Raw genomic sequence first — 21,575 nt, 5'->3', positions numbered from 1 at the left:
CACCCACAGGTGCTCGGCTCCCCTCCAGGTCACCCCCATCCCGTCATACCTGGGGGATGCTGCCGTGCCCCCCTCCCCGGGACGTGGGGCTCCTCACGCCGCTGCACAGCCCGACCTTCGGCAGAGGAGGAGGAGGAGGAGGAGAAGGAGAAGAACCGTGTGTGCCGCCGCCCTCCCACCCGGCAAGCACGGGCAAGTTGGCGGCGCGACGGCCGGCGGGCAGGAGCCGGGAGATGAGTGGGAGCCGGGCCCTGCCCCATCTGGGAGCAGGAAAAACGCCGCCCCTGCCAAACCTGGAGCTGGTTTCGCTGCCACGACCCGTTTCCCGTGGGGAAAAGCATCTCATGGCAGGTGGGAGACGCGACCCCTTTGGATGAAATCCCTTTTCCAAAGCCAGAGGAAGGTGCACGGGGTGGAAAATGCGTTGGCAGCACGGATACTGGCTCGGCATCAGCAAACTGCAGCACGCTGTACAAAGGAGTCCCTTTTTCTACCCAAAAATTTCAAGCTCTCCCGCTATCCCACTGCCTCCCCGGGGGCCGGGGCCGCTGAGTCAGCACCGGCACTGCTGAGTCACCAGAGCCACCTCAGCCGATGAGCTCAGCGCGGGGGCTTCGGCATCTCCACGCTCGCCGGCACTGCCGGGCCCCCAGGAGGCTTTTGCCAGCACCTCTGCCAACATTTTGGGATCCTCACCAGCTTTTTCTCACCCATCCCCAAAACCACACCGATCAGCATCGCCTTAAATCCAAGGCTGGGGAAACAACCAACAAAGGGTGAGGAAGCCGGGGAAGCCAGTGACGTTTCAACTCTTCCCACCCTCCAGCCGGTGCCGTGGTCCTCTTCGAAAACACCTCGCCACAGACCACCCACGAGCCGGGATGGCAGCCACGCTCGCCATCCGCATCCTCCCCATCTCGCTCGCCAAAAGTGGAAACGGGGAATGGTTAAAAGAACGGAAAACCAAAGTCTGATTTTGCCTTTTGTTTTTTTTTCCCCCCCCGCCCCTGGCTGGGGTCAGCAGCACCACGGGGAAAGCGCCGACGCCGCCTCCGGCTTCCCCGGCCCCGGTGACGGGGTTGATGACTCACGGGGAAGGAGGGGGGGAAGCGGCGCGTGCACGGGCCCGTCATGTTTGTAAACCTAAAAAAAGCCATGTGCGGGCAGGCAGCGTGCTCCGGCCGGCAGCGTGATCCAGAGGGGAGGCAGCGTGATCCAGAGGGCAGGCGGCGCTCCCAGTGTGATCCCAGTGTGATCCAGAGGGCAGGCGGCGCGCTCCCAGTTTGCTCCCAGTGTGATCTCAGTGTGATCCAGAGGGCAGGCGGCATGCTCCCAGTGTGATCCCAGTGTGATCCAGAGGGCAGGCGGCGTGCTCCCAGTTTGCTCCCAGTGTGATCCACAGGGCAGGCAGGACGCTCCCAGTGTGCTCCAAAGGACAGGCAGTGTGGTCCAGCCAGCAGGGACTGTGCTCCCAGTGCGCTCCCAGTGAGCTTCCAGTGTGCTCTGGAGGACAGGCAGGATGCTCCCAGTATGCTCCCAGTGTGCTCCAGCTGGCAGACAGGGTGTTCCCAGTAGGCCAGCAGTGTGTTCCCAGTGTGCTCCTGCACCAGCTATTCCAACCAGGAAGGCTCATGGAGACACCTGGCACGGCTGGGAGAAGCCGGCACCGCCACGAGGGCTGGTGCAGCGATGGCGTTAATTAAGTGCCAGGGCTTTAATTGCAACGGCATTAATTGGCAAGGATTTAGGCGCCACAGCTTTAACTGCAGCGGCTTCAACGCAACGGCCTTAAGTGCAGAGGCTTTAATTGCCACACCACCGGGCTCCTCCGAGGCTCAGGGTCTTCGGAGCCCCTCGCTCTGTTGTTCCTCATCCTGCTCCCCATTCCCTGCCACATCCCAGCTGCAGCTCCCGGGATGTTTCTCCATCCTTTCCAGCCAGGCTGGGAAGCGGAGCTGCGGTGAGCGGGGCCGTGCCACCAGCCCCGCGGTGACAAACCCTCCGGTCACCCCACAGCATCCCCGGCCTCCACGCTGACAACTGCAGCAATTACAACTTGCTCCAATCCGTTTTTTTTTTTTCACAGCATTTTCAGAGCTCGGGGTGGTTCGGAATTTTTTTTTCCCCTCATTTGGCTGCGATGGGAACTGCAGGCTCAGGAGCTCGTGGTCCCCAGCTCCCCCCTTCGACAGCAAAATCTCATTTAATCAAAAGATGCGGCGACTGGATGTGCAGAAGCACTTCGCTCTCGCTCTCTTTTTTTTCCCCTTAAGAACTGCCATTTTAGCTGTAGCAAACAAACACACTGCATTGTCCCCGCGACACGGCTCCCTCCGACAGCCCTGCCTGCAAATCCCAGGCCGCCCCGCCGCCGCCCAGCACCCCTGCTCCCGGGGAAAGAGGATTTTGGCCCCGGGATAGAGGAGAAAATTGGGGCTGAGCTGGTTTTGCGGGGCTGGCAGTGGTGTGGCGGGCAGATGTGGAGCGGGGACAGAGCTGATCACAGCTGTTTCACCTCCAGCCTCTTCCCGTTTCATTTCATCTCCCCTTGGATGCCGGCCCGGGAAGCGGAGGGGATAAATGAAAAAAGCTCTTTCATCCTCAAAAATGGTCTGGCACCCTTTTACACAGAGCTCAAAGTACCGAGATTAAAGCGCTGGCAGAGGAGGGAGCAGGGGGGTGTCCCCGAGAGGGATCTGGGGGCATCTCCCTCATCCCAGCCTGCATCCCGATCCGCAGTGGGGACAGCGAGGGGACAGGGACGGTGGGTTTGGCGCTGGCCCCTTCATGACATCCCCTTGAGAAGATTCCCGGCACGCACGTGGAGCGAGGGACACGGTGGAGGCAGGGAATGGGGACCCCAGTGCCACAGGAACAGGGACAGGGAAAGCTGGCACATGCAGGCAGGGGACCGAGGACCCCCCGACATCACAGGAACAAGGGAGCCCAGCACAGGCAGGAAGAGCACTGGGACCCCCCCAGGGGAATGGGAACGGGGACAAGGGAGCCCTGTCCACGCAGGGAAGGGACTGGGGATCCCAATGGCATGGGAATGGGGACAAGGGACCCTGCACATGCAGGGGAGGGATCAGGAACGCCAACGCTGCAGAAACAGGGAGCAGGGACCCAAGCGTGCACAGGTGGGGGACAAGGGACACGGCTGCCGTGGGGATGGGGACACCAGCACACACAAGCAGGGGACCAAGGATCCTGACGCAGTGGGGATGGGGACTGGGAAACTCCCACAGGGAGCAGGCAGGGGGTCAGGAACCCCACTGCTATGGGGACAGGGACACACACAGCCACAGGGACAGGGGAGCCTGGCACACACGGACTGAGGATGCCGATGTCACACGGATGGGGACCAGGGATCCCAGCACACACAGGCAAAGGACCACGGACCCCGATAATGTGGGAATGGACACTGGGAACGCTGGTGCATGCAGGAAGGAGTCAAAATCCCAACGGCACAGAGACGGGGACCAAGCACCCCAGCACATGCAGACAGGGGACCAGGGACCCCGATGCCATGGAGACAAGAATTGGGGACTGCAGCACATGCAGAACCGGGACCAAAGACCCTGCTGCCATGGGGACAGGGAATGGGGACTTCAGCACATGCAAGAAGGGGACTGGGGACCCCGGTGCCGTGGGGACAGCTCACTCCCAGTGTGCCAGCGCCAGGGACACCTCAAGAAGGGCTTTTTGGGACACAGACCCAAAGCACAGCCATGTGTCCCAGAGCCATCATGCCGTCCTTGCTCCCAGTGAGGCCACCAAAGGCCCCCACGGAAAAGCCAAAATGTTGGGGACACACACACTTTGCCTTCCCCAGATCCCACCATCTCCTCTTCGGAGCCACCTTCCCCCCTTAATTACCTGCGACAAAGAGTCCATGTCGGGCAATCCGAAAAACAAACCTCGCCACAGCTAATGAGGTGCCAAAGGCCAAGAGTGGGGCTCGTTTATGGGGCCACCGTAACAACCTGCGAGGACTCTGCTCCGGCGCTGCCCAGCCCTTCCCAGCATGATGCAACCTCGGGGCCGCGCCGCCGCTCAGCGCATCCCGGCACCCGAACCCACCGCCCCGGCACCTGCCACCGGTGGAAATCGAGCTCTGGATTCTTTTTTTTTTTTTTTTTTTTTTTTTTTTTGGCACAGCATCCGCCGCTCCGGAGGCAGCTCCGGCGTTGGCGGGCGCACGCGCCCGGCGCATCCCCGGGTGCGAGATCTGAAGCATCCCCATCCCTGCGAAAACACGTGGTGCCAAAAGCCGCTCACCGCCGACTCCAAACTTCGGGGCGGCCGCGCGTTTTGGCAACGCTCTGCCCTGACCTCGGCGACGTCCCTTGGAGCCACCAGCATCCGCAGCGCTGCCCCGCCACCGAAGCACGCCGCTCTTGGCACTGGGATAACCCAAATCGCCGCCTGGGCGGGCAAGTGAGACCCCACCGAGGAGGACAAGCTGCTATTTCTGCCCACCTCCATCGTGCCCCCGTGGTTGGCAGCGTGACGGAGAGCGGGGGGTGCCCGCGCCGGACCCGGGTCCTCGTCACGGCGAGGGATGACAGCTGCCACCGGCGGGTGACGTCACCGTGACGTCACGGCGGGGAGCCTCATCGCCCTTGTTCGCATCACCCCGCCGCACCTCTGAGCTCAGCACATTTCGGGGACGGCCGGCATCAATTAATACAAACGATCATTAATAAAGGCGAAAAGCACACGGGGGAATAACGATGGGGGGGGGGGGGTGGGCACGGTGCACCTTAAGGCTTATCTGCCTCCCACCCCTATCCGTTCTCCCCGCCACCCCCACCCTACCCCCCCCCCCCCCCCCCCCCCACGAAGCGATGCTGGAGGGAAAGGAAAAGGGATAAAAGAAGGAAAACAGCCACAAAACGGGGGCGGGGGCGCGGGGCGTGTGTCCGTCCCCAGGCCCCGCCGCTTTGTCCTCGCGGCCCCGCGGGGCCGCCAACACCGCGGGGGGGGGTGGTCTTTAACCTCCCCCGCACGCCCCGCAAGCCCGGCGGGGGATTATTTTGGGGGGGGAGGGGGCTGAGGGGGTGCAGAGGGAGTGTTTTGGGGGGGAAGGGGTGCGCTTACCTCGCCGCTGCCCCCGCGCTGCCCCCGCAGCCCCCGCCGGCCCCGCACGGCGCCGGCCCTCAGGAGGAAGCCATCTTGTCTCCCTCTCCTCCACGCTCCCTCACCGCCGCCCCGCTGCAGCCGGGGGGGGGAATGAGCGCCGCATCCCTGCTCCCCCCCTCTCCTCCTCCTCCTCCTCCTCCTCTTCTTCCCTCCTTCCTCCTCCTTCCTCCTCCTCCTCCTCCTCCTTCTCCTTCCTCCTCCTCCTCCTCCTCCTTTCCCCCCCCACGCGCAGCCCCCCCCCTTCCCCACGCAGTGGCACCGCCCGCCCGCTCCCTGCGCTGCGCAGGAGCGGGGACATGAGGGGGACACGGGGGGGGGGGACGCGGACACGGCGCGGGGGACGCGGGCACGGACACGCGACCCCGCACCCGCAAAAAACGGGGTAACGGGACCCCCAAAGCCCGGTCATTGTGAGATTGGACCCCCGGGAAACTGAGGCATCAGCCCACGCGGGGGCCGGGAGCAGGCACAAAACCCCCGGGGACATGGGGTGGGGGGCGTGGGGGGACACAGAGGGGACACGGGAGGGGACACAGGGGGACACTGGGGGGAAACGGGGAGGAACACGGGGGAAACGGGAGAGGGCACGGGAGGACACTGGGGGAGGAAAGGGGGGGGACGCAGCGGGGACACAGGGAGGGACACAAGGGGGACGTGAGTGGGACACGAGGGGGTGCAGGTGGGGCGCAGAGGACACACGAGGGGGACATGGACATGGACACAAATGCGCGACCCCGTACTCCCAAAATGGGGTAACGGGACCCCCAAACCCTGGTCAGAGTGGGGTTGTCCCTCGGGAAACTGAGGCATCAGCCCACGCAGGGGGGTGGGAGCAGCCACAGGCCCCCCGAGAGCAGCCGGGGGGAGCCCCAAAAACTCTCTTTGCACTCCCTCCCTGCAGTATTTTACCGCCATTTAAACCCCTGGCAACCTCGTTAGATTTTGTGCATTAATTTGGTTGGGTTAATTTGGGAACATTGATCATTTGGGGCCCTCATCAACTTGGGGATATCATTAATTTGGGGTCATCACTAATTTTGGCCCCTAATTAATTTGGGGACATCAGACCTTCGAAACATTTAAATCCTCCTCCAACAACATGCACGTCGTCCGATTGCCCCTTCTTCCCCAAAATCCAGGCCCCGCTGAAGAAAGGGGGGAATGCGGGCGTTTTCCCGTGGGGAAAGCAGTGGGAATTGGACGGCGAAAGGGTTAAGGTGGGGCTGGATCCTTGAAAAAGTCCTGGTGGAATTCAGCTCCAGCTTTTCCAACCCGTGTTGGAGCTGGCGGGTCTCCCTGTGATGCACAGAAGTATTTTGGGGGAGGCAGCGGGGAGGGAGAAGGAAAAAAGGGAGCAAGGAAGGCGAATTCCCCCCAAAACTCCTCCATCCAGGCTTGGAGGTGATGCTCCTGCAACGCTTGGAGTTTTCCAAGCCCGTTCTCAGCTAAATCACCAGCAAAACGGCTACAAACTCAAAATTTCCGAAGGTTTCCCAGGAAAACTCTTTTCCAAAGGGATCTGAGGGTCCCGTGAAACGCCCAGTGGGTTGGATGAACCAGATCCCGAGTCCAGGTGGAAGCGCAAGCACAGACCTGACATCCCCATCCCTGCCACGTTCCCTGGAGCTCCTCTCTTCCCGAAAAGGCCACGCGTGAGCCAAGAGCGCGCCGGGATCCGACCTCTGCTCTGAGCGACGCGACTCCCACGGGAATAGCTGGGATAAACCGGTGCCGGCAGCTGTTTTTCCCCCAAATTTCCAGCCTCGCACGGCAGCGCCCGGGCTTGCAAACCCCCTGTGCCCGGCCCAGCTCGGCTCTGCCGGGCAACAGCTCCGTGCAGAGAGCGCGGCGGGGATTTCATCCTGACAGACGCCTCTTCCCTCCCGTCCTCCTCCTCCGCTCCAGCACGCGCCGGCATGCATCGGACTTGCTCCCGAGTCCTTTTAGCTGCTCACATCACAGCCAGGACTGGGAATATTTCCATTTTCCAGGCACGGAGATGGTGAGAATCCCCCCGGATTACCCGGGGACAGCCCCGGCAGGCGGGTGACATCCTGCAGGTGACACCGGGATGTGCCGAATGAAAATGAGCCGAACCCGAGCCTGTCCTTCATCCCATCCATCCCCCTGATGCTTTTTTTTTGGAGATGCCAGACACGTTTTGGGGCGATTTCACACTGGCGGGGGAAAAAAAATCCCACCTCAACCCTCCAGGGAAAGCCTCGGAGATGGACAAATTTAGTAACTTTTATTAGTAATGCTTTAAATGAGATTATCCCTAATCTCCAGCGCTCGGCCCCGAGCCTGCCTGCCAAATTCAGTTAGGGGCTTTCATTTCCGAGCGCCGGCAATGCCCCAGGGACGTGCCAGGGACACCTTGAGCTGCGCCACATCCCATCGCCGCCACCCCACAAAGCGGTTTTGGGGGCCTGGTGTGACCGTTCCTGCTGGGAACGGGGTTTTCTGTGGGGTTTATTTCGGGTTTGTTGCCCAGAGCTGAGGGAGGCAGCTGGGAGCATCCTTCCCTCGGTTTGGGGGGACACCGGCGGCTCCCGGTGCGGAGCGGGGCTGTTCCGCGGTAATGAGCGGCTTCCCGAGACGTTGATTAGTTATGCAAATCAGGAAGACACCCAGAGCCGCTTGGGAAGGCAGGAGGGTCTGACAGAGCCGCGCCATGGGGAGCGGAGATAAACCTTGACCTCTGGTATCTTCCCTCCTCCTCCTCTCCCAAATCCTCATGGATGGGGACCAGGAGATCAGCCCCCAAGGGGGACAGCAGGAGCACGGAGCTGCGGGGGCAGAGCCGGCTTTCCCGGGCCTGGCCGAGCCGGAGGAACTGGTGGAACTGGTGCTGGGAAGGGGCTGGCTGCCCGGCTGGCTCCGTCTGCCAAACCACCCCAGGAGAGACGCCAGGACGTGGGAATTGTGGCACACCCCTGGCTCGGCCACCGGCACCATCCCCGGCTCCTGGGCGATCCCGCCGCTGCCGGCCCTGGCTCCAGCAGCATCCTCATAAATCATCTTTTTTTCCCCCCAGATCCTCGCTGGAAAAGCGCCGGGGACAAACCTTCGCCATCGGCTTTCACCCGCGTTTCGCCAAGGGCAAAGTCCTTCCCCCGCCTCGCCGGTGTGCCAAGCGCCGGCCGAGCCACCTGTGCCAACGTCCCCACCGCCCCATCCCAGCTTCCCACCAGCCATTCCGAGGGAAAAACCCGCTGGATACGACCCAGAGGCGCAGGGCAGCCGCGCACCCTCAATACCACAAAAAAGCAAAGCAGCGGCAATTTTCTTTTTTTTTGGGGGGTGGGGAAGCACCAAAACAACCAACCCCGAGCAGATGTTTCTCTATTTCTCCCTCACTCCCACGCTGGAGACCCCCCAGCTGGAGCAGCCCCCCCTTTTCCCTGTCTCCTGCGTGGGCACGACGGGCACAAAACGAGAGATCCCGGTTCCACCACCCCGGCCGGTAAAACCAGAAGCATCGAAGGAAGGCGTTGGAATTTTTGGTGAAGAAAACGCCGCGACTTGTTAGCTCCGAGATGCTCCCCCGGGCACGGCTCTGCCTTCCCTTTCCTCGCCACCCCTTTCTTTTTGGGGACCCCCCCCCCTCCCCTCGCCCGGGTGGGTTTCGTGCAGCGTTTTCCTCTTCCATGCCAAGAAATTCCAAGGAATTCAGTTGAAATGTGGGTTTTTGTCCTGCTGCCACCCATCCGCGGCGCTGTTTCGGGGATGCCCCAGGGAGGAGCTGAAAATTCTGGGGGGGGGGGGTTTAAGGCATCAAAGTGGCCTTTTAGGCAGCAGAAAGTCCCATTTCCCACGGAAATACCCTTAAAAAAAACCAAACCCATCCACCAACCGAGAAGGGGCTTTCCCTGCCCACCCCGACGAGCCCCCTCCAAGTCACGGTGACGTTACAAAGGGGCCACAAATCACCCCGAAACTGCGGAGGTGTGGGGAGGGACGGATGGGTTTGGGGGAGCCGGGGATCACTCACCTCCCGGCGAAGCCCCTCGTGCGTCTCCATCTCCATCCCGGGGGCAGCCTTAGAGATTTCGGGGCTCCCCCCGGCCGGGGGGGGCAGCGGCGGCTGGCCCGGGCTGGCGGAGCCGGGTGTCCGGCGACAGGGACATCCCGCCGTCACCGCGTCCCCCACCCTGGGGACACCGCCGAGTCCTGCGGGGACAGAGCCGAGGGAAGCCGCGAAGTCACCCCGACTTTTAACCTCCGCGCTGATTCCACCCGGGGGGCGGCCCCGCTGGGCTCCCCACCCCTCCTGCCCCGAGCTCCCCCCAAACCGGGTGCTGCTCCCCGCTTTTAATCCCACCCCTTCTTTCTTCCAACCCCATTTTCCTTTTCGCTTTTTTCCCCCCCTCCAAACCGCGCGGCTCCGCACAAACTTCACAACTTCAGCCGCGCACCGGCAACTTTCCACCTCCCCCCCTCCCTCCCCAGCTCCCCAAATTCAGATATAAAGAGAGTTTACCGGAAAAAAAAAAAAAGGGGTCCGGCCCCCCCCCCCCCCCCTTGAGAACGGGGGCTCGCCCCGGAGCTGAGCGCTCGCCCGGCGGCGGGGGGCGGCGGGGACGGCGCAGAGGGGCTGGGGGCGGCTCTGGATGTCGCCGGCACCCCGAGGGGACCCGCGGCGGAGCTGCCGCACGTTGCTGCTGCTGCTGCTCTGCTGCTTCCTTTGTTCTGCAGCGCCCGCTCGGGGGGACCCGCCGGGCGGCCGGGGGGCTCCGGGGCAGCGCCCGCAGCCGCCCCCCAGCCCCCTCCGCACCCGGGGGGCACCCGGAGCCTCGGGGGCGGTGGGGGGGGGCGGGGGGGAACGGGAAGGGGGGCCCCGGTGCTGGCCCGGGGGAGCGGGGGAGAAGGGGGCTGCGAGTTGTGTGGGGGTGTTTGTGGTGGGGTTGTTGGGTGTGGGGGTGCGCCGGGCCGTTGTTGGTTTGGGGTTGTTGTTGTAGGGTCGCTGGATGTCGGGGTGCGCCGGGTTGTTTTTATAGGATTGTCGTGGGGGGGGGGGGGGGGGGGGGGGGGGGGGTTGCGGCACCGCGCTGGTTTTGTAGGGCCGTCAGCTGTGGGTGCTCTGTTTGTTGTTTTTGTAGGGTCGCCAGTGGGGTCTGTGCGGGTCTCGCTCTGTGTTATTGTAGGGTCTCCGGGGAAAATCCCGGGGATGGCAGCCCGGCTCCTGTGCCGCCCATACCCTGCTCCACAGCCCCCCAAGTTATCCCACCCCAGGTTCCCCCCCCCTCCCGGCCCTATATCCTACCCCTCCTGCCTCCCAAATCCCCCTCACCACGCCAACCCCGCCCCCCCCTTCCCAGTCCCCCGCCCCTCCCGTGTTTATGTAGGGTCTCACAACCCCACTAAAGGCCGAGCACCATCCCCCCCTCTTTTAGGTGTCCCCCCTAAAGGACCCAATGCCCTCCCCCACCAGCAAACCCCCCCCAGCAGGTCCCAAATCCCCTTCGTTTTGCCCCAAATCCAGCCCAGCCTGACCCACACCTGGGAGAGCCCCAGGGCACTGCTCCCCCCCCATCACAACACCCCAAAACTGAGGGAATAATGTCCCCCCGTGTCCCCCTAGAGCCGCCCTGACCCTGCACTCCCCCCGGTCGCAGACACGGAGCAGCTCCGCAGGGATTTGATCTTAATTTAAGGGGAAAAAATTAGATACAAAAAACCAAAATAACAAAATAACAAAATAAAGTACGGGGGTCGGGTGTAACTTCAACGCGGGGGATTTTCCGTCGGAATTCAACCAGTGCACGAAACCAACCTCAGGGAGCACCCCCAGCCGGGGATCCCTAAAGGTGGGGAGGGGGGTCACAGCAAGGACCTGGTCCCCCGAGCATGGGGAGCCCCCTCTGCCCCCAAAACTCCTCACACGGCTGCGCCTCTGAGGATCCGCCTCAAATCCACCCCTCGTCCAGGACAAACAGGCTGAGGGCGCGGCTGGGGACCAGGACATGTCCCTTGTCCTTGGGATCGGGGTCTTCAGGAGGACGATGCCCCTTCCCCGGCTCCGAGAGGGTCGGGAGGTGACGGTGAAGTGCCGGCGCTCAGGGATGCCACGAAGGCCTCCACCTGCAAGGAGAACGTGACTGAGGGTGTGGCACTGGGGTGGCACCGGGATGGCACTGGGATGGTGTGGGGTTGGAACTGGCATGGCCCTGGCACAGTGATGGTGTAGGAATGCACTGGGGTGGCACCGGGGTGGCACCGGGATGGCGCTGGGACACCTGAGGTTTAAACCAACTCGGACCCACGATGCCAAAGTTATTTTTTCCAAGGAAAACTGAAGCGCAGGCGGAGGCTCGGAGCCAGCGTGGCTCTGATGGCACCGGGAAGCCACCAGGCTGTGCCACCCCACCTGCGCCATGAGGACGCCCTGCAGGGCCACATCGTGCTCGAAGTCCTTGTCCACGTCCAGCACCAGGACGGGCGCGCGCTGCGCGTCCGCAAAGTGGATCCTGCAGGAGGGAGGGAGGGATTAAAACCCCCCCAAAACCACCCCCCAAACTGGGGGTCACCCCAAAGCCCCAGCCCAGGGTGCCAGCCATGGATTGGGACTCACTCCGTGGTCCTGTCCACCAGCCAGTGCTGGTGCTGGGCGTGGAGCTGCTGCAGGTATCCCAGCTGGATCCCGCCCTCCTCGCTCCTCGCCCGCCGCCGCAGCCGCTCCAGGCACGTCTGGGCAGATATCGACGGATGAGATGGAGAAACGGGAGGATAACGGGATGCAGGGACATGGGAGGTCAGTGGGAGAGAGAAGGGACGTGGGCATCAAGTGAAGCAGCACCGTGGGAGATGCTGCAGCCCCCTCTCCCCAAAACCCACTCCAGAATCCACGGCAAAACTCCCACCGGCATTCCCATGGGAAGAGAAGCAGGCCCTGCTCCTCCAGGGCGGCGACTTTTGGTTAAACCCCAACATTTTGGCAATTCTGCCGGGATCTAAGTGGGCCTGGTCGCCTCCTGCACCCGGCACCCACCTGGGGCCTGGCCTGCAGGTAGAGGAAGCCGTGGAGGGCGGCGTGGGCCCCCAGGTGCCGCAGCAGGAAATCGTGCCAGTCCTGGTAAATGGCCCATTCCAGGGGCTGCAGGTGCCCGGCCTCGAAGAGGTTCTTGGCAAAGACATACCTGGGAAGGGATGGAGAGAGGGCACCGGGCAGCTCCGTCACCCCCCACGCCCAGGAGGTTTCGCAGCCATTTGTTTGTTTGGCTTTTTTTGCACCGACGAGGAGCTGCAGGTGGTTAAATTGAGGTGAAAATCCCTGATTTGGGGCACGTGCAGTGCCCAGCACAGCTCAGCCCCACCGAGCCCGACATCACCCAAAGGGCTTCACGCTGCCACCGGGCATAGGTGAGGATATGGCAGCCCCCAAAAATCATTAAAGACCCCCCAAATTACCCCAAAATCCCATTCCTGAAATAAAGCATCGCTCTGGGAGCCACTGGGGACGGTGGCTCTGCTACCCTGGGGACCCAGCATCACAACCCGGCTGCTGCGGATGCTCCCTGTCCCATCCCATCCTTTCATCCCTCTTTCCCTGCTGTTTTTGGGGTGCCGGGTACCTGTCACTGAACACAGAGCGCTCAAAGACCCTCACGGGGTGGGGGGTCCCGGGGGGCCCCTCGTCCGGCGGCTCCAGCATCGCCTTCAGCCGGCTGATGCAGGAGAAGGTCTGGAAGGTGTAGGACCAGCGGGCTGGCTCCTGGTACATCATCTGCAGCAGGTTGGCCGAGCCCACGGACGCCTGCGGAGGGAGGGTGGGGGATGAGGGGGCCGGTGTGGGGCCGGCGGGGGCCCGGGCGCAGCCGGAATCGCCATTACCTGGGCAGCGCTGCTGGCCGGCACCTTGCGCCACTGTGCCACGGGCTCTGTCACCAGGTGCCACTGCGGGAAGGTGGCACCCAGCAGCTTCAGGAAGGTCGATTTCCCCACGGCTGCGGGAGCGGAGGAAGAGTGGGGTGAGCCTGGGTGTCCCCCCAGCTCTGGACCCTGGGGATTTGGGGTGAGCCTGGGTGTCCCCCCCAGCTCTGGACCCTGGGGATTTGGGGTGAGCCTGGGTGTCCTCCCCAGCTCTGGACCGTGAGGATTTGGGGTGAGCCTGGGTGTCCCCCCCAGCTCTGGACCCTGGGGATTTGGGGTGAGCCTGGGTGTCCTCCCCAGCTCTGGACCGTGGGGATTTGGGGTGAGCCTGGGTGTCCCCCCCAGCTCTGGACCCTGGGGATGTGGGGTGTCCCCCCCTCAAATCCCAGAAACATGGGGTGAGCCTGGGTGTCCCCCTGCTCCAAATCCCGGGATCCTGGGGTGAGCCTGGGTGTCCCTCCATCTCTGCTTCCAGGAATGTGGGGCGAGCCTGGGTGTCCCCCTGTTCTGGCCCCTGGGAACACGGGGTGAGCCTGGGTGTCCCTCACCCCATATCCCGGGAACCCGGGGGGAGCCTTTGTGTCCCCCCTCCCAGGAGCGCGGGGTTTTGGGGTGCCCCCGCAGCACTGAGAACCAACCACGGACATTGACTCGCAGCCCGGGATGCTCCAGCCCGCGCCGCCCCCGCTCCCTCCCTCGCACCCCAAATCCCCCCGCTCCCCCGCCGCTCCCTTTGTCCCCGTGTCGCCCCCGGTACCGATGTTTCCCTCCAGGGCCAGGCGCAGCGCGGCCCCGCACCGCCCCATCCCGCCACCGCTTCCGCCTTCCCGCGTCATATGCTAATGATATGGTAATCAGCAGCGCGCGCCACCGCCCCGTGACGTCAACGCGCGGGAAGTGGGCGGGGGAGAAGGCGGGGGGCCGGAAACAGCGGCGGGGGGGGGCGGGACGGGGGGGGCTGAGGGCAGTATGGTAATTAATGCAAATGAGACGCTGCCCACAGCACGTCCAAGCAATGCGGGGGGTGGGGGGGGAGAGGGCGGGGCACAAAAGGAGGGGTGGGGGGCACCAACACGGGGTCAGGGGCGTCAAAGTGGGGTTGGGGTCACCAGAACGACATTGGGGTCACCAGCACGGGGTTGGGGTCACCAGAACAACATTGGGGTCTCCAACACGGGGTTGGGGTTACCAGAACGACATTGGGGGTCTCCAACACAGGGTTGGGGTCACGAGAACAACATTGGGGTCACCAGCACGGGGTTGGGGTTACCAGAACAACATTGGGGTCTCCACCACGGGACAGGGGTCACCAACACAGGGTCAAGGGTGTGGACACGTGGTTGAGGTCCCCAGTGTGGGGCTGGGGTCACCAGCTCAGGGTCGGGGGCATTGATGTGGGGCTGGGGGCATCCCCTGAAGATGGCACCACTGTGGGGCTGAGGGTATCAATGCTGGGGGCATCAGCAAAGGGTCAGGGGCACCAACACGACACTGGGGACACCAATGTGTGGTCAAGGGCATCAGGGCAGGGTTGGGGTCACCCACGTGGGGTTGAGGGCATTGCTGTGGGGTTGGGGGCAGCAAGGCAGAGTCAAGGCCATCAGCAGCAGGACGTGGGCACCAACGCGAGGTCAGGGCTGCCCCACTCTTCCCCCCGTCACCCTCAGTCCCCCCCCAGCCCCTCCCGGCCCCGGATCTCCCAGGAAAGGCGCAGAGCCTGGAGAAAAGGCTTTTTAATGCGCGGTGGGCGGTGGGGAGGAGCAGCGGGGTCCGAGGAGGAGCGGGACACCCCAGCCTGGGCACGGGGGGCCCCCGCGGGGTGGGGAGGGGGCTTAGAAGCATTTTCGGTGGACGATGGAGGGTCCGGCCTCGTCGTACTCGGGTTTGCTGATCCACATCTGCTGGAAGGTGGAGAGGGACGCCAGGATGGAGCCGCCGATCCACACCGAGTACTTCCGCTCCGGCGGGGCGATGATCTGCGCAGACAGAGCCCTTAGGGTGCACCCCTGATCCCCCCCAAACCCACACCGGGAGAGGATCTGGGGTGCTGGTGGCCACAGTTTGGTCACCCAGCACCTACTTTGATCTTCATGGTGCTGGGAGCCAGCGCCGTGATCTCCTTCTGCATGCGGTCGGCGATGCCGGGGTACATGGTGGTGCCGCCGGACAGGACGTTGTTGGCGTAGAGGTCCTTGCGGATGTCGATGTCGCACTTCATGATGGAGTTGTAGGTCGTCTCGTGGATCCCGGCGGACTCCATGCCTGGGGTGGGAGGGGGCTGTCAGCTCCCTGTCTCCCGCCCGTCCCTCCTCAGGGCTCCCCGAAAGAGCCACAGGGGCACCCATGGGTCTGCCCCACCATTTGGGGTGCAAAGAGCACCCACAGGAGCTGTTTGCCTGCTGGTGGGGATGGGGCAACCACTCCTGGGGGCATTGGGGCGGGCTCACCGATGAAGGAGGGCTGGAAGAGGGTCTCGGGGCAGCGGAAGCGCTCGTTGCCGATGGTGATGACCTGCCCGTCGGGGAGCTCGTAGCTCTTCTCCAGCGAGGAGGAGGAGGCGGCCGTGGCCATCTCGTTCTCGAAGTCCAGGGCCACGTAGCAGAGCTTCTCCTTGATGTCGCGCACGATTTCCCTCTCGGCTGCGGGACACGACGGCGGGAGAGGCTCAACCCGGTGGCACCGCGGGGTCCCCGTGACCCAGCCCGCCTGCCCGGCCCCATACCGGTGGTGACGAAGGAGTAGCCCCTCTCGGTGAGGATCTTCATGAGGTAGTCGGTGAGGTCGCGGCCGGCCAGGTCGAGACGCATGATGGCGTGGGGCAGGGCGTAGCCCTCGTAGATGGGCACGTTGTGGGTGACGCCGTCCCCAGAGTCCAGGACGATGCCTGGGACGGGGGGGAAGGTGAGGGGGGACACTCCGAGCTGGCTCAGTCCCCATCACCGATGGTCCCCTACTCACCGGTGGTGCGGCCGGAGGCATAGAGGGAGAGCACGGCTTGGATGGCCACGTACATGGCGGGGACGTTAAAGGTTTCGAACATGATCTGGCAGGGAAAGGGAGAGGGGCAGTGGGGTAGAGGCGGGCACGAGGGTCACCGGCACACCCCACCCCACCCCAACCCGTGGGGGCTGTGCCTTCCTGGGGTCGGGGCACTGCAGGGAAAGCACAGGGATCGCTGCAGTGCAGGGAACAGCGGGTGGATGGTGGCGTTGCACGGCCACGGGGGTCAGTGCAGGGCGCAGAGGGGACAGGGATCGCCGAGCCGCGCCGCGGAACACGGAGCGTGGTGTGGGAGCACGTGGGTAAGGGGCGGCACGGAACCGTGCGGCATTGCCAGAGCCACGTGGGGCCATGGGGAACCCGTGGAGGGGCCGTGCCTCGCGGGGCAAATCCCGCATGTGCTGCCGAGAGACCCCCGGGGCCACCAGGCACACGCGAACTTCCCACGGGGATCTCTGCCCTTATCCAAGCACCAAACTGCCCCCCACAAAACCCCCAAATCCCCCAGCCCTTCCTGTGGTTTTGGAGGGTCCAGCCCCATCCCCAGGGCGCTGCAGTGCCGTACCTGGGTCATCTTCTCGCGGTTGGCCTTGGGGTTGAGGGGTGCCTCGGTGAGCAGGGTCGGGTGCTCCTCGGGGGCCACACGCAGCTCGTTGTAGAAGGAGTGGTGCCAGATCTAAGGCCGGGCAAAGAGTTGGCGTCTTACCCCAAACCGAAGGTGGGGCTGACGCCCGCTCCCCATCCCGGGAGGGTCTCACCTTCTCCATGTCGTCCCAGTTGGTGATGATGCCGTGCTCGATGGGGTATTTGAGCGTGAGGATCCCCCTCTTGCTCTGCGCCTCGTCGCCCACGTAGCTGTCCTTCTGCCCCATGCCCACCATGACACCCTAACGCCGGCGAGAGAGGCCTCGTTAGCCACGCTGCGGTGATTAGAGCAGGGCAGGGGCAGCCCCCGGCCCCCCCCGGGTACCCACCTGGTGCCGGGGCCGCCCCACGATGGAGGGGAAGACGGCACGAGGGGCATCGTCGCCGGCGAACCCGGCCTTGCAGAGGCCGGAGCCGTTGTCGCAGACCAGGGCAGTGGTTTCCTCCTCGCACATGGTGGGGCCGGCAGCGCTTGGTGCTCAGGGGGACCTGGGGGAAAAGCTGTGGCGAGGGGGGAAAGCGGCGTTAGAGAGCGGCTGGGGGACGAGGTTTGTCCCGCGGCACCGCGTCCGGCGCTGTGGTTGGAAGTGTTGGAGTCCTTGGGGATGGGCGGCCCCACAAAATCCTCCAGGGACGCTCTGACCCCGGCGCAGCGATGCTGGGAGGGGCGTGATGCTGGTTCCCCGTGGGTGCTGCTCCACGCTGATGCTGCTTCTCCATCCTTCTCCAGCCGGTGCCCAAAGTCGGTGCCAAAGCCTCCTGCCCGTGCTCCCCGGGGAGCTCCGGTGCTGCCATGCCCGGCTGGTGCCCCCCAAAAGCGGGCAGGGGTTGGCAGGTGATGCCCTCTCAGCCACTTCTGTCTCAGCAGCCTTTTGCTGCTCTGACCTCGCATCCACTCCCAAAAATGGGGAGAAAAAGAGAAGGCCCTTCCCGGGGGTGCCCCCTGCACCAGAGGACGGGCTCCCAGATCCAGAGGGAAACAGGCAAAACCTTGCAGGAGCCCAAAAAACCAAAAAAACCCAAATCACGGGGATTTCTACAAGAGCACAACCTGCTTTGGCCGCAGCCCAGCTCTCGTCACCTCCTGGGAGGCCCCCAGCTGCGGGGTCGTGCCGAGGTCGGCACCCCCTCTGTGCCACGCAAACCGAGCTGGGGCCACCCCATAAATGCTGGGGCACCCCAAAACCACCCCGGGTGTTTTTTTCCTGCCGGCTCTCCTCCAAGGAAAAAGGGAAGCAGGGCTGGGCAGGGCAGTACTCACCACAGAGGCGAGAGCTCCTTTCCTCTGGGACCGAGCCCCGATGTGCCGTGGGTATAAATACCAGCGAGCCCGTGGAACCTCAGAGGCGGATCCTCTCTAAACAAAGACCCTAAATAGGCTCAGTGATGGTGTGTTGGCCATATGGCCATATAAGGTGTTTTATTTCATTAAATTGACCTTGGGCTGGTGGTAGGACCCAGCACGGTTAATTATTGTAGGAAAATGGATGTGGGGATGCTTGGGAGGCAGCGGCCCCGTTGTGAGGACGTTCCTTTTATGCTCCGCTCCGATAAACAAGCGAGACACAAGTCCTTATAAGCGACGGGCTCGGAAAAAGGAGGTGCGAGTGACCCCAGTTCCTGGGGAGCGTGTGGAGAAACCCCACCCGGGTGGAGGTGGGTGTTGGGGCTCCGCCGTGGGGACACCCCGGAGCCGGGATGGGAATTTGGCATCGCTGAGATGCTGGAAACGCGCGGGGTTGGTGCCTCGCCTCCTCCCGGCCTCGGTTCCCCCCGCAGCCCTGGCATCCAGCGCTTCTGAGCTGCCTCTCCCTGTGGTTTTCTGCCCCCGCCCCCGTTTTTGGGCTTTTGGTGTCCCAAAGCCCCTCGTGCCCCCAATCCTCAGCCTGAGCCAGGAGTTGTGGCCGGGAGTTGTGGGTCCGAATCCCGACCCCGCGCTGCGGCTGCACCCAGTGCTGATCCCTGCCGGGGGATTTTGGGGGTGGGATGAGCTCAGACCCCTCCAGGGGCCGGGTGGGTGCTGTCCCCGAGCCCCCCTGCCCGGACACAGCTCGGGGGCGCCGGGGCCACCCCCCAGCCCTGCGGCCGAGCCCTGGCAGTGGGAGCGGAGCCGCAGAGGCCCCTGGCCCTGGCAGAGGCCAACCAGCAGCTCCCGAGCTCCCGGCTGCCTTTTTAAGGACAACGGGCCCTCACCAGGGAGTCTCCCGGAGCACCCAGGGGAGGCAGGAGAGATGCCCCGGAGTCACCCCCCAGAGCTCGCGGGGCTCGAGGGAAACTGAGGCACGGGGGGGCCCAGGCTGATCCCGAGCTGTGCCCGGGGCAGGGACATCCCGGCACTGGAGCAGTGACAAGGAGCTGCAGCGTCCCACCGCAGCCAAGGGACCAAGGGAAGGTCCTGGTGGGCCCCATGGTGCCAGAGGGAGGGAGCGGGCTCTGGGCTGCCACTCCAGGAGCAGGACAGGGACAGGGACAGGGACACGGGGCGTCCCCAGCGCTGCCAGTCCGTTCACAGCTCCAATGTCCCCCAGGGATGGCTCTGTCCCACCTGGGCTGTCACCCCCGGAGCAGGACAGGGACACGGGGTCCCCCAGCGCTGCCAGTCCGTTCACAGCTCCAATATCACCCAGGGATGGCTCTGCCAGGCTGTTCCCTTTCCCTGTGACGCAGCTCACAGGGGCTGGATTTGTCCCCTGGCCGGGCACTTGGTGACCCCCCCACGCCCCCAGCCCCGGGGTCCCGCTGCCACCTCACATCCCAGCCCGGCTGGGTCCCCGCCAAACATGAGGTCACCGAGGGGGAAAGGCTGCCATATATGACATGTTGGAAAAAAAACCCCTTTAAAATAAATGATCCCCAAACCAAACAGAGCGGGGGTGGGAGAAGGGGGGTGATGGAGGCAACAGCGGCAGTGTCCCCTGTGGAGGAGCACGGCTGTGCCAGGAGTCGCACGGAGTCGGTGGCAGGATCCCATCCCGACCCGAGGCAGGGGGACATCCCCAAATCCCGGCAGGATCCCATCCCGACCCGAGGCAGGGGGACATTCCCAAAGCCCAGCAGGATCCCATCCCGACCCGAGGCAGGGGGACATTCCCAAATCCCGGCAGGATCCCATCCCGACCCGAGGCAGGGGGACATTCCCAAATCCCGGCAGGATCTCATCCCGACCCGAGGCAGGGGGACATTCCCAAATCCCGGCAGGATCCCATCCCGACCCGAAGCAGGGGGACATTCCCAAATCCCGGCAGGATCCCATCCCGACCCGAGGCAGGGGGACATTCCCTGACCCCTGAGCTGGTGCAAACCGGGGAACACCGACCCCGGACACCCCTCAGCAGCTCCGGGACTCGTCGCTCCTGCTGGGGACGGGTCAGCTCCAGGCTCCCCCATCCCTGTGGGATCCCGACCACGCCGGCCCACGGCGGGGCCGGAGCGGGGCCGGCGGCAGCGCAGCCCCGAGCGGGAGCCCACGCGCAGCCTAAAAAGGCAAGGTTTGGCCCCCGCAGCCAATCCAGCGGCCGGCGGCCCCGGGATGCTCGCAGGAACGCCAGGCATCCCACGGCACAGGCGAGGCCGGGAGCAGCGTGGGACGAGGAGGGGGCAACCCCTGCTCGGCCGCTGCGTTTCAAAACTCCCGGCGCCGGCCCAGCCCTCGGCACCTCCCTCGGGGGGAATGTTCGTGCTTGGAGCCTCTCGGGATGCTGCTGAGGATGGGCAAACCACGATAAGAGGGATGGTGAGAGGGATTTGGATCCGTTCCCTTTCCTGAGGTGGAGATAAGCATCACTCCCTGCCTGCAGGAACCCCCCAGGACACACGACCCGCGTTGTTACAGCCAGTAAATCATTCCTGCCCCAGTAAATCATTCCTGCCACGCGTAGCTCATGTTCGCTTTCAGCTCCTCCCAAATCCAACCTCATTTTGGGCGATGTGAAGGTGTGACAGCCACATCTGGCACAGCTGGAGAGCCAGGGTGGGCTCGTGGGACACGGGCAGCAGCGCCAGGACATTGACACACAAAGGGAGGACTCAGGGACTCGGGGTGAAAAAAAAGGGATGAAAAAGCTGGGAGCACTCGGAGCAGCTGGGCCCTGACCTGAGGAACACCCTGCTCCAAGGAACATGGAAAATTCCCTGGGAAGGTTTGTCAGTCCCTGGGACAACACAAAAGTGGTGATGTGCCACCAGCTCCTCTCCTGGAGCCGGCTCAGACCTGAGACCTGCAGGGATGTGGAGCTGGGATAAATCCCTTGGGATATTCCCAACATATTTGAAGGAATTGCTGCTTTGCAAGATGTAATTTTGCACTTTGTGTCCCCACGCTGCTCCGGGGGAGCCCTCGGGGTGAGGAGCTGCTCTGAGCTGTGGAGAGCTGCGGGATGAACAATCCTACACGGAAACTGCACCCCCCTTCCGAGCATGGTTTAAATTAATTAGGTCTGAAATGAGTTCCCAGAGACGCCCCGAAGGCCCCTCGCTCCCCTCCCACCCCCGGGGCCAGCCTGTTCCCAAAAGCGACTTGGGAAAAGCTGGGAGCAGCACTTGTCACGCAGGGATGGATTCCCTCCGAGCCAGACCCCAACCCACAGACAGAGCTCAAAGAAAACCAGTGGCACAGGAGGCCCGGCCCGGATAATCCCATCCATGTGCGCCCAAGGAACACCACGGGGGGCTGGGTGTACAAGCACACGACAGAAGGACGGCGATGTTTGCTCGCCAGGTGGGAAGGCAGCTCCAGCCCGCTCCCCTCCCCGCTCGGCCATGTGCCACCTAGCCCAGCCCAGCCCAGCCCAGCCCTCGGCACAGCTGCTTCCCACCTTGGAATGCTGCTGCTTCCCTCCCCCCCCGAGGGCAGGGGCTCGGCACGGAGCACAGGGGAGGAAAATCTCGGCTTGGCACCCGACTAAAGCACCTCA

The 21,575-nt window shown here is 63.9% G+C and overlaps 4 protein-coding genes across 10 annotated transcripts in view; all 4 read right to left on the bottom strand.

Annotated features, from left to right (window-relative positions):
- TET3 (tet methylcytosine dioxygenase 3) overlaps positions 1-9,360 on the bottom strand; it is a 32,241-nt gene extending 22,881 nt beyond the window's left edge. The window contains exons 1-2 of one of the 4 annotated variants that reach the window (XM_048290079.1): positions 4,336-4,727; positions 3,880-4,248 (exon numbers count right to left, since the gene is read on the bottom strand). In XM_048290079.1, the coding sequence (XP_048146036.1) occupies positions 3,880-3,897 (18 nt within the window). In that variant the 5' untranslated portion in view covers positions 3,898-4,248; positions 4,336-4,727. Of the gene's footprint in view, positions 1-49; positions 411-3,879; positions 4,728-9,139 lie in introns of those variants that run through there. The other 3 variants (XM_048290077.1, XM_048290078.1, XM_048290076.1) reach the window with 3 other exon arrangements.
- Positions 9,361-10,780: 1,420 nt separating this feature from the next.
- On the bottom strand, positions 10,781-13,854 carry DGUOK (deoxyguanosine kinase). Of its 3 annotated transcripts, XM_048290218.1 has the most exons (7): positions 13,775-13,854; positions 12,979-13,091; positions 12,720-12,901; positions 12,137-12,284; positions 11,720-11,835; positions 11,516-11,615; positions 10,984-11,229 (listed from the first exon to the last, which is right to left on the bottom strand). In XM_048290218.1, the coding sequence occupies exons 1-7, from the start codon at positions 13,851-13,853 to the stop codon at positions 11,140-11,142; spliced, it is 828 nt and encodes a 275-aa protein (XP_048146175.1). In that variant the 5' UTR covers position 13,854; the 3' UTR covers positions 10,984-11,139. The 3 variants fall into 3 exon arrangements, with proteins under 3 accessions (XP_048146173.1, XP_048146174.1, XP_048146175.1); XM_048290216.1 differs by lacking the exon at positions 11,720-11,835 and having other exon boundaries at positions 10,781-11,229; XM_048290217.1 differs by lacking the exons at positions 11,720-11,835; positions 12,979-13,091 and having other exon boundaries at positions 10,781-11,229; positions 13,775-13,847.
- An 881-nt stretch (positions 13,855-14,735) lies between these two features.
- Positions 14,736-18,013, bottom strand: ACTG2 (actin gamma 2, smooth muscle). Its single transcript, XM_048290071.1, has 9 exons — positions 17,924-18,013; positions 16,992-17,163; positions 16,776-16,904; positions 16,583-16,693; positions 15,976-16,060; positions 15,740-15,901; positions 15,465-15,656; positions 15,098-15,279; positions 14,736-14,993 (listed from the first exon to the last, which is right to left on the bottom strand). The coding sequence occupies exons 2-9, from the start codon at positions 17,115-17,117 to the stop codon at positions 14,850-14,852; spliced, it is 1,131 nt and encodes a 376-aa protein (XP_048146028.1). The 5' UTR covers positions 17,118-17,163; positions 17,924-18,013; the 3' UTR covers positions 14,736-14,849.
- Positions 18,014-18,046: 33 nt separating this feature from the next.
- LOC125319113 lies at positions 18,047-21,312 on the bottom strand. 2 transcript variants are annotated; one of them, XM_048290064.1, is made up of 3 exons: positions 19,922-21,312; positions 19,687-19,874; positions 18,047-19,639 (listed from the first exon to the last, which is right to left on the bottom strand). In XM_048290064.1, the coding sequence occupies exons 1-3, from the start codon at positions 21,078-21,080 to the stop codon at positions 19,331-19,333; spliced, it is 1,656 nt and encodes a 551-aa protein (XP_048146021.1). In that variant the 5' UTR covers positions 21,081-21,312; the 3' UTR covers positions 18,047-19,330. The 2 variants fall into 2 exon arrangements, with proteins under 2 accessions (XP_048146021.1, XP_048146020.1); XM_048290063.1 differs by having other exon boundaries at positions 18,047-19,874.
- Between the last annotated feature and the right edge of the window lie 263 nt (positions 21,313-21,575).

This window comes from Corvus hawaiiensis, chromosome 36 (assembly GCF_020740725.1).
Source record: "Corvus hawaiiensis isolate bCorHaw1 chromosome 36, bCorHaw1.pri.cur, whole genome shotgun sequence".
Classification (NCBI taxonomy): Eukaryota; Metazoa; Chordata; class Aves; order Passeriformes; family Corvidae; genus Corvus; species Corvus hawaiiensis.
The sequence above is the reverse complement of the archived record's forward strand: the minus strand, read 5'-3'. Positions and strand labels throughout refer to the sequence as shown.

Excerpts from the sequence above, each read along its gene's own strand:
- DGUOK (XM_048290216.1), bottom strand. The coding sequence starts at position 13,853 with ATGACGCGGGAAGGCGGAAGCGGTGGCGGGATGGGGCGGTGCGGGGCC. Across the intron at positions 11,616-12,136 it reads ACCTGCAGGCCAGGCCCCAG|GATCCACTTTGCGGACGCGC; the intron begins GTGGGTGCCGGG and ends TCCCTCCTGCAG. Across the intron at positions 11,230-11,515 it reads AGGGCGTCCTCATGGCGCAG|GTGGAGGCCTTCGTGGCATC; the intron begins GTGGGGTGGCAC and ends TTCTCCTTGCAG.
- LOC125319113 (XM_048290063.1), bottom strand. The coding sequence starts at position 21,080 with ATGCTCGGAAGGGGGGTGCAGTTTCCGTGTAGGATTGTTCATCCCGCA. Across the intron at positions 19,875-19,921 it reads GGAATGTCCCCCTGCCTCGG|GTCGGGATGGGATCCTGCCG; the intron begins GTCGGGATGGGA and ends CCCCTGCTTCGG.
- ACTG2 (XM_048290071.1), bottom strand. The coding sequence starts at position 17,117 with ATGTGCGAGGAGGAAACCACTGCCCTGGTCTGCGACAACGGCTCCGGC. Across the intron at positions 16,061-16,582 it reads ACCGCGAGAAGATGACCCAG|ATCATGTTCGAAACCTTTAA; the intron begins GTACGGCACTGC and ends TTTCCCTGCCAG. Across the intron at positions 15,657-15,739 it reads CTACTCCTTCGTCACCACCG|CCGAGAGGGAAATCGTGCGC; the intron begins GTATGGGGCCGG and ends CGTGTCCCGCAG.